Source organism: Carica papaya, chromosome 4 (genome assembly GCF_054855325.1).
Source record: "Carica papaya isolate Zhongbai chromosome 4, ASM5485532v1, whole genome shotgun sequence".
Taxonomy (NCBI): Eukaryota; Viridiplantae; Streptophyta; class Magnoliopsida; order Brassicales; family Caricaceae; genus Carica; species Carica papaya.
Genome location: NC_142312.1, coordinates 12,058,456 through 12,068,287, shown reverse-complemented (window position 1 = coordinate 12,068,287; position 9,832 = coordinate 12,058,456). Strand labels below are relative to the sequence as shown.

At 34.9% G+C, this 9,832-nt stretch overlaps 1 protein-coding gene across 2 annotated transcripts; it reads left to right on the top strand.

The window, feature by feature from the left end:
* Positions 1-1,946: 1,946 nt before the first annotated feature.
* On the top strand, positions 1,947-9,538 carry TRH1 (Potassium transporter family protein). 2 transcript variants are annotated; one of them, XM_088217824.1, is made up of 9 exons: positions 1,948-2,128; positions 2,527-2,770; positions 2,871-3,119; positions 3,272-3,322; positions 4,365-4,625; positions 4,713-4,765; positions 7,311-7,425; positions 7,857-8,111; positions 8,318-9,538. In XM_088217824.1, the coding sequence occupies exons 1-9, from the start codon at positions 2,126-2,128 to the stop codon at positions 9,415-9,417; spliced, it is 2,331 nt and encodes a 776-aa protein (XP_088073950.1). In that variant the 5' UTR covers positions 1,948-2,125; the 3' UTR covers positions 9,418-9,538. The 2 variants fall into 2 exon arrangements, with proteins under 2 accessions (XP_088073951.1, XP_088073950.1); XM_088217825.1 differs by lacking the exon at positions 7,311-7,425 and having other exon boundaries at positions 1,947-2,128; positions 7,835-8,111.
* The last annotated feature ends 294 nt before the right edge of the window (positions 9,539-9,832 follow it).

The window sequence follows — 9,832 nt, the reverse complement described above, 5'->3', positions numbered from 1 at the left end:
TTACTATCAAAATTTTGCTTTCACTGGCTACTATCCATGGTTGGAGTCTGACTCAGTTAGACGTCATCAATGTTTTCCTTCATGGTGACCTTCACGAAGAAGTTTATATGAATATTCCTCCAAGCTATTCTCCTCGAGAGGAGGAGACTCTTCCACCTCAACCTATTTGCCGACTACACAAGTCAATCTATGGGTTGAGACAGGCTTCCCGACAATGGTTTCATAAGTATTACTTCAAGAAGGTTTCTATCAGTCACAATGTCTCCTTATTTGTCAAGTATCAGGGTAATGTTTTCCTAGTATTGTTGGTGTATGTTGATGATATTGTTATTGCTGGTAATGATGATCATGTTGTCGAAGAACTCAAAGTTGCACTCAAACAAAAATTTAAAATGAAAGATTTGGAAACTCTCCGATATTTTCTTAGACTTGAAATCGCAAGAAAAAACACTGGAATCACCTTATGCCAAAAAAAATATGCGTTGGATCTATTAACTGAAACTGGATATCTTAGTTGTAAACCCTCATCTACTCCCATGGAACCCAATATTAAGATGTCTAAAGATGATGAACTCTTCTGTGTGATATCACAAGTTATCGGCGCCTGATTGGAAAATTGTTGTACTTAACCATCACTCGCCCTGACATATGCTATTCTGTCAATAAACTGAGTCAGTTCCTTGCTGCTCCCAGGACCAGTCACCTTCGAGCTGTTTTGCAAATTCTCCAGTATATCAAGAGAACACCTGGACAGGGTCTCTTCTTTCTTTCATCATCTGTCATTCAAATTAAGACTTTTTCTGATGCTGATTGGGGCACATGTCCTGACACTAGAAGATCTCTAACTGGTTATTGTATTTTTCTTGGGTCTTCATTAGTCTCATGGAAATTAAAGAAACAACAAGTTGTATCTCGGTCATCTGCAGAAGCTGAGTATCGTTCCATGGCCAACACTACGTGTGAAATAGTGTGGATTCTGAAATTGTTACAAGATTTAAAGGTGCAACATCAAGGTCCTGCATTACTTTACTGTGATAATCAGGTAGCTCTACACATTGCTTTAAATCCAGTATATCATGAGAGAACAAAACATATTAAACTTGATTGTCATTTTGTCCGTGAAAGAATTCAAGATGGTACCTTGAAGACGATGCATATATCCACTCGGAATCAAATGGCAGATTTAATGACAAAAACGCTTCATCCTACGCAGTTCGATAATTTATTGAACAAGATGGGTACAACAAATTTGTACTCTCCATCTTGAGGGAAAGTATTAAGATTAATTAGAAGATATTAAGATTAATTAGTGATTAGCTGAAATTAGTTTGTTAATTGTAACCGTTTTTGTTTTCTTCTGCCATTGTACAACAAAAGTTGTATATATTCTCTTAGGCTGTAAAAAAAAGAACTCAGAGAGTGATTTTTCTTTTTCATCATGCTGCTCTCTCTTCTCATTTTCTAATAGGGTTTGAGTTTAATTCTTTGTTGAATATAAAAGATTGTTTATGTTTATTAACAAATAATTAATACGTTATACTGATTTGGTGACTAACGGTATTCATAATTCGATTCAAGTAGAAAAATTAGATCAAATTGAATAAATTTTGCTGGACGTGATCAAAATAATTTGGTTTGCTTTGAGGAATCCAAAAATTTTAGTTTAAACTGAATGAAGAGAAATTTTAGAAAAAAAAAATATATCAAAAATTCTAAATAATTATTAGTGGGTATATTAGTTTTGACATAGAATCTATTCATAATTAATTTTACTTAAAAACTTATTAAAAAATGTTTTAATTCAAAACCAATTTTTAATCCATATAGAATTTAATTTTTTGTACTCAGTCTAATTCATGGATTTGCTTTGTACAAGACCAATTAAAAATAATAATTTTCTTAAAATTTTGGAAATTTATATAAAAAACAGTTTATAATAAGACCCTGCGGAAAAAGACCCGCGGGACATGGATCAAAGTTTGTTACTGAACAATGTTTTGTTTTCTCTCCATACTAAACAATGTCCGGCAGGTCAAGTTTATTGATTTCCTTAGGCTTCCGCTAAACGACGCCGCAAAACTAAGCGACGGTCACCACCTCTTCTCCCATCTCTCCGCACCCAATCATGGTACGTCTTTCCTCTTCCTTCCTTCCCATTTTCAGACTAACCAATTCATAAAACCCTAACGCTTCCGATTCTTTTTCTTTTAAGGACCAAATGGATATCAATTCTTTTTTTACTTTCCTACGGAATCAAACCTCCTAACATGTTAGGTCGAATTGTTAAATCTAATGATTCATTTAATCGTCTGACGAACGGATGAAAATTGCATGATAGAGCAGATAAATTTTGCAAAATATGTCCTCTATTCTGAACGAAACCTTCTTTTTTTTCTTTTTGAAATTCCAATACCTAACAAATTATTTTATGCAGCCTTATTTAGTTTTATTCTAGGCGACGCATTGTACGTAGTTTAACTATTTGTCAGCTCAAAGTACTTATTGGCTGTATCTTCGTTTTCTCAGGTTGACAGAACAAGCCAGCGTAAACCAGTTCTCCTTTTAGCATATCAGAGTTTTGGAATAGCGTTTGCTGACTTGAGCATTTCTCCTCTTTATGTTTATAAGTGTGCTTTGTCCGGCCACTTGTATCACTATCAAACTGAGGATGTAATATTTGGGGCATTTTCCTTGATTTTCTGGACTTTTACTCTTCTTTCACTGCTCAAGTATATCATTCTTGTCTTGACTGTTGACGATAATGGTGAAGGTAAGAACTGCCTACTTTTAAGGTTTTCAATGATGTTATTGGTTCTTTTTTCCTGCTTTATTTTCTTCTCGTGGGTGCTGATGCTCTTTGGGTTTTGCAGGAGGAATTTTCGCTTTATACTCGCTTCTTTGTAGACACGCCAAGTTTTCTCTGCTCCCCAATCATCATACAGCTGATGAGGAGCTTTCCACGTATCATCGCATGGGTTACTCAAATAGACATTTGCATTCCTCTGCATTCAAAAGACTTGTTGAGAGACATAAAAATTCCAAACATGCTTTGCTCCTCTTGGTTTTATTTGGTACTTCCCTTGTTATTACTCTTAGCGTCCTTACACCAGCAATTTCAGGTAGCACTTACTTCCTTTTACTTTTTTAATCCCTTATATAATGGAAACCCAGTTGTCATTGTGCTCTTTGTTTCATGTGCTTCATCACAGTTCTTTGTTCAACTAATTGTCTCTTTTCATACCAATGCCTGATAGATTCTTTCTTTTTCCAGTCAGTTCATCCCTTCAAGGGCTGCTACTTCGATCAAAGAATATGCACCATGGTGAGTGAACTTCTTTGAAAAAGAAAATTTGGCGTTGTCTATTTATATTCTTCTGTATTTATACATATAAACATGCATATGCATACACACAATACTACCAAGTTTTTCTCATCATTCAGATTCTTTCAAAAACTTCATAGAAAAAGAGAGAGCCCAAAAGTTAAGATTATGATACTGGCAAGGGAAATTAACAAAAAACATCACTTCTTTTGACCTTTCTCTCAATTTTCTCCTTATAATTTCAATTGTATCGATTTAGGCTCCATATTTTGGATACCTACCATAGAATCATATATATTTAATTTATTACTTTACATCTGTAGGATCTCCATTATGAAATGATGGATTCTGAGACACAAAATGAGGTCTTTGTTTTCTGAAAAAAATGAACTATGCAAACATTCGAGATTTACTAGCACAGCCAACAAAGGAGAATAGATAGAAGAGATGGTGTATTTCTGTGATGCTAATCAACAAAGAAGAATAGATAGAAGAGATGATGTATTTCTGTGGTGCTAACATATTGATGGAAATGACCAGGAGAAAGAGAAGTTTTTATTGAAAATTCTATATTTTTCCATGATATAAGGCTCTGGGTGATATGCAATGTTTATAATATGTCATTTTTCATTTAAAAGTTAAATTCAAGGTTTTGCATGCATTACACTTATGTTTTGGATCCAATATATTGGCAAGTCTAGTAGAAGAGTTAAGTTGTAGATATTTACAAGGAGTAAATTGATCTAATTGAAGATATAGAGTGTTACAAGTATTTTTGAAGTATAAGGTATGAATTCATACAATCAACAGCAATGTGGTGCAAACCGAGACACTAAGAAAAGCGCATGATCTTTTTTATATTAATTTCTGTATTAGTAAAGTGAAAATTTGTGATTTGTTCAATACTATTATGTTCTTTTAGCCTCAATAGGAAAAATAGCTCACTTACAATAATAGCAAAGTGAAGAACTAAATCTTTCATTTTAAATTCATATATCCATTTTAATTTTTAGAAGTTAGTAACACTTCTGTAAACTTGCAGGTATTTTGATTACAATAATTTGTGCTCTATTGGTTGGGCTATTTGTTCTGCAGCATCGTGGTACCTCTAGGGTTGCCTTCCTATTTTCTCCTATTGTAATCTTATGGTTACTTTCCATTGCTGCTGCTGGTATCTACAATATTATTAAGTGGAATCCAAGAGTAGTCCAGGCCCTTTCTCCTCATTATATATACATGTTCTTTAGGGATACAGGCAAAGATGGTTGGATCTCTCTTGGAGGAGTGCTTTTATGCATTACTGGTAATTTGAAACTTGAAATGTATTGGATTTTAGTTAACCAACACTTAATATCTTTTTATGATTGGAGGCTTTTCATGTCATCTGCAGGAACTGAAGCTATCTTTGCAGGACTTGGCCAATTCACAACTAAATCAATAAGGGTATGCAGATCAATAGTTGTACAAAAAAAAATTAATTTCATGAGAATGACATTCTAACCATTTTTATTGTTTTGGCTAAGTTCTGAGACCTTAAATCTCCCAGTATCCGTATCTATATAATCTTTTGCAGGTGACAGAAAACTGGTATGGTAATTCTACCACCCTTTTTCTTTTGCAACATTCAGGCTCACCTGATCACCCGGCCAAATGTCCACATAGGATTTATTCAAAATTTAATAGATTAGCACCCGACAAAGCAGGGAATTTATCCTCAATATAGATATTCAATGATGCATCTTGAGTGGGCAATTAATTGGTCTTTTACCAGGCCAAGGCCATTTGGTAATGCTCATAGCTTGGGATGGGAATTCATGTTAACAAATTCTGTTTGAATCATGTCATGCTTGAATATAACAAAAAAGTAACTTTGCCAAACTTCTCAACTGAGTTGTGAACAACCTGACAGGGTGTCTGTATTTTCTGATGAACAGGTTATTTCAAATGAAGTTGATACAAATATGGCCCGTATAACGTATTTTAGAAATGTGGTGTCAAAAAGGTTATGCTGATAAGAATGACTGTATTTAACATGATTTGCACTTCCTTTTAACATATGCACCATGTAAAGCTCTAGTTTCATTCTGAAGATTTCTTGAGAGAAAATCATTTATATAGGAACAGTTTATTATAATATCCATAAAACCACAATCCACACTTTTATTTGAAAAAAAATAATATCCATAAAACTAAACCTGCATAACATGTAACATCAAGTTAAATGTAGAAATACTAGAAGTTTGACATTTTGAAGGTTTAAAAAGTTATTAAGTCTCTTTTCTTTTATTCTTTTTTTTTTTGGAAAAAAAAAGGAAGTGTTTTTCTCTTCTATATTTGTTGTCTTGATCACTTGTTTTTATCAATATTTCTCAACCTTATTCCCTCAAATGAGTAAATTTAAAGTGATAGGTTTGTTGTGTTCTTATTCGGCTTATATAACATTACTCAAAAGGCTATACTGCATGTTGGTTTCAAGTTGAGCAGTCTACTGGATTGGTCTTAACTCAACATGTTTAATTTTATGATTTGGCTGACCTGAATTTGGTTCAAACATATTTATGCGAAGATCCATCAATTTATACAGTATCTGGGTCATATTCTTGTATGATTTTCAACGTGACCATAATGTTGAAACAATTGTCGCGCATTAATTTCGGAGGAGCATCCTTAATTGGGTGTTGTTATTGAGTCTTTTGTAAACTTACAGTGCATTCTCATGCATGTTTGTTGGGCACTTTCTTAATGTGTTTTCTCATCTTCTGGGAGGGAAAAATCCTTAACAATTGAAAATTCAACTTCAGTTTGCTATCATGGCAATATCTTAAGATGACTTAGCCTTAATCAAGTAACACTCTCTTTTCTGACATATTACAGAAGGAAGGTGAATAGAAAATTCAGCTCTATTAAAGTTTAATCCATGGTATTCTTATCCCACATTAGTTAGATATTTGATTGATGACTGTCTTAGGCTCCATTCATTTGTGCTAAGGAAAAAGCTCATGTTAAAAAAGTTTTCCTTTAGTTGTTATGGTTAAAAACTTACTGTTGATTAAAGAAGCATAGCATTTAATAACCTATCTTTTATGAAATGCTGTTGATGGTGGTATACCAAATTTTTGTCTGGTAAAAATATCTTGTAATATGAATAAATTGCATTTAAGAGGGAAGAATTGAAAGTTAATATTTTGAATCCATATAATGTCTAATTTTGAATTGCTAAAAGAATAAAATATTTGTTCACACTTTGAGTTCTTCATTGAAGTTCAGGAAAATCTTGAACAAAGTCATTTATCCTCACAAAGAGCTTCCAAATTTAGTGAAAATGAAAAAATTTGCAAAAGGTTGATACAGATTTTACAGAAAAGAAACACAGTAATTTTAGAGTTTGTGTACAAAGCATAAGAAAATGATGAAGAAATATTACACATAATTTGTCAGAATATCAGATGTATTATATATTTCCTGTGTAATATTTTCAAAAGAATATGGGGAATATTTGGGAACTAAAGTAAACTTTATTTACATATATCCCTTTTGATGTGGCCTTGACAAAGATTTGATTTGGGATGATTGTAAGTGTGCTGGAGAAGGAGAGATAATGGTTTCTGGGCCTGGGTGTATGCGCAAATTCTGTTCTAATAAGCAATTTGTTAATTAAGAAAATTTTCCTATTTTGTTAGCTTATTTCTAGCTGAACAGTTCTTAGACTTATGCAGTTTCTTTGACAAAAATATTAGTTTTTACTTTGTCCTTCTGATATCCTAAGTAAATTTGTCCATCTTCTGCCATTTCATTTACACTACGACCTTGTTGTCACTTTGGCTGAGGTCAGTACTAATAGATCGCTGGGTAGATTGATGTAATTCTCTTAGTTATTTTACTTTTTGGCTTTTTTTTGTTTGAGCAGTTCCTGCCAGTTTTTCATGACCTTATTCATGAAAGTGCTTGTTGCTACAAGTAAAAACTCTAAAAACCTGTTCCCATGCAGTTTGCATTTTTTGGTCTCGTGTATCCATGCCTAGTGCTTCAATACATGGGTCAGGCTGCATTTCTTTCAAAGAATTTTTATGCTGTACCGATAAGCTTTTATGCTTCCATTCCAGGTAAGCCTTTACCAGCTCTAGTCATCTTATGTTATAGCTTCTACGAATTACTGTAGTCTTATCATCTTTACAGGTGCCTGTAAAGGTTTTGAAGCTTTCTGAGTTTAGTATTTATGAGGATTTTGTACACTTGGAAGTTTCTTAAGAACTTTTTAGAACACCTCATTGTTTACCTGCATGAAATTTGGTTGACTGGCATCCAGCTCCCAGTCACTGGAAAAAAGAATAATACCAGTTCAATAAGACATGATCTTAGCTAGCTATCACATCAAGACATGCCGGTGAATATTAGCCTGTTCCCTTATTAATGAAGACGCATGCTTGCATGTTTTAACTTCTGTTGCAATCACATCAAGACATGCCTGTGAATGCAGTATTATCTTGCCTCTCAAAGTTATCCTTCTTACAGGATGGTTGTGGGACTTCTGCAGATAAATTTTTTTGGCCGGTTCTTGTGATTGGAACATTTGCTGCAATTGTTGCAAGTCATGCTGTTATTTTTGCCTCATTCTCAATCATCCAGCAGTCCTATTCATTAGGGTGTTTTCCCCGTGTCAAGATTGTGCATAAACCAAGATGGCTCCATGGTCAAACATATATCCCCGAGATAAATTGGGTCCTCATGGTGCTAACCCTGGCTGTTACTGTTGGCTTTCGAGACATAAAACATATAGGAAACGCTTATGGTGAGCTGTCTTTTGTCAATAATGTAAAATAAAGGAATCACTAAAAGGGGATTTTCTAAGCATATATTTTCTCATTTCTAGTATTCAGGTAGCAGGCCTTTGCTGCCTTGTTAATAAATTCCTCCCTTCTCCCTTTTTCTTTTTTCTGTGGCAAAAGTAAAATTTCCCTTCTAACCAGAAACTAATATTGCTCTCTCTAATTTCAGGACTAGCCTGCATTTCTCTCACATTTGTAACTACATGGTTGATGCCACTGGTAATCAATTTTGTATGGCACCAGAGTCTCATACTTTCTGTTCTGTTCGTGCTATTCTTTGGTTCAATCGAGATCATCTTCCTTTCTTCTTCTTGGTTCAAAATACCTAAAGGTGGATGGGTTACTTTTGTACTCTCTGCAATCTTCTTGATTATCATGTATGTGTGGCACTATGGCAGCAGGAAGAAGTATTTATATGATCTGCATAACAAATTATCCATGAGATGGATCCTTACTCTGGGTCCTAGCCTCGGGATTGTTAGGGTCCCCGGGATTGGCCTCATTTATACAGAGTTGGTAAGTGGAGTTCCAGCCACATTTAGCCATTTCTTAACCAATCTTCCAGCATTTTACCAAGTGGCAGTCTTTATCTGTAACAAGACAGTTCCTGTTCCGTATGTCCCTCATAAGGAGAGATATCTCATTGGCCGGATTGGCCCCAAATCTTACCGAATGTACCGCTGCATCGTTAGAAATGGTTACAAAGATGCCAGTAAAGATGGAGATGATTTTGAAAATGACCTTGTTACAAGCATAGTAGAGTTTATCCAGCTGGAATCAGAAACTGCTGGGACATCGGATGGCTCTATGGATGGGCGACTGGCGGTTGTGAAGACATCTGAACAGTTTGGGAAAAGATTATTAAGGTCAAAATCGGTCGATATCAAAGAAAGTAGCAGCAGTTCAAGGCCTTCAACAAATGTGAGCAGTGGAAAATCAGCTGCACTGAAGAGGCTGCAGGCTGAATACGAGCAGGAACTACCCCAACTCAGCTTAAGAAGGCAGATTCAGTTTCAGCTGCTAGATACTAGATACAGAGATCCACTTGTGAAGGAAGAACTGTTTGAGCTTGTGGAAGCAAAGCATGCAGGGGTGTCGTACGTAATAGGGCACTCTCATGTGAAGACAAAATGGACTGCACCATTCCTGAAAAGGTTTGTTATCAATGTGGCGTACTCTTTCTTGCGTAAAAACTGCCGTGGACCTGCTGTGATCTTGAACATTCCTCATATTTGCTTGATTGAAGTGGGCCTAAACTACTATTTGTAGTGCAATATATTGGTGGCGCATTTTCTAGGGATGTAAATGCAATCCATTGTATTTAAACGAGTTAAAACTCGATTTCCTCCTCATCACGTTCAGAGTCAATTATCTTCTTCTTTTTCCTTAATTGTTATTTTTTGTAGAAAGCAATTTCTTTTGATATTAGATACTGTGTGAACCATAAATGATTGAATTTGTTTTTGGTGAAGATAGGCAGCTGCTGTATGTGGAGCAGAAATTTTTGAATGAAGCAGCATTTTAGTTGCTCCTTACCCGTCCTCTCTTTGCTGAAATATGACGAGGGGACTTGGTTATGAGTAGGGTAGGAGTGATGGCGTTCCCTCTATGGTTGGTTAATATTCGAAATTGAATTGGTTATGAATAAGACCTTGTTTGGTTGTTTGTTTGTTTTTTTTTTTCT

What these genes read in the sequence shown, in the direction of transcription:
- TRH1 (XM_088217824.1), top strand. An exon ending in ATCAAAGAATATGCACCATG is followed by an intron (nt 3,323 to 4,364) that starts GTGAGTGAACTT and finishes GTAAACTTGCAG; the next exon opens with GTATTTTGATTACAATAATT. An exon ending in TCACAACTAAATCAATAAGG is followed by an intron (nt 4,766 to 7,310) that starts GTATGCAGATCA and finishes GTTCCCATGCAG; the next exon opens with TTTGCATTTTTTGGTCTCGT.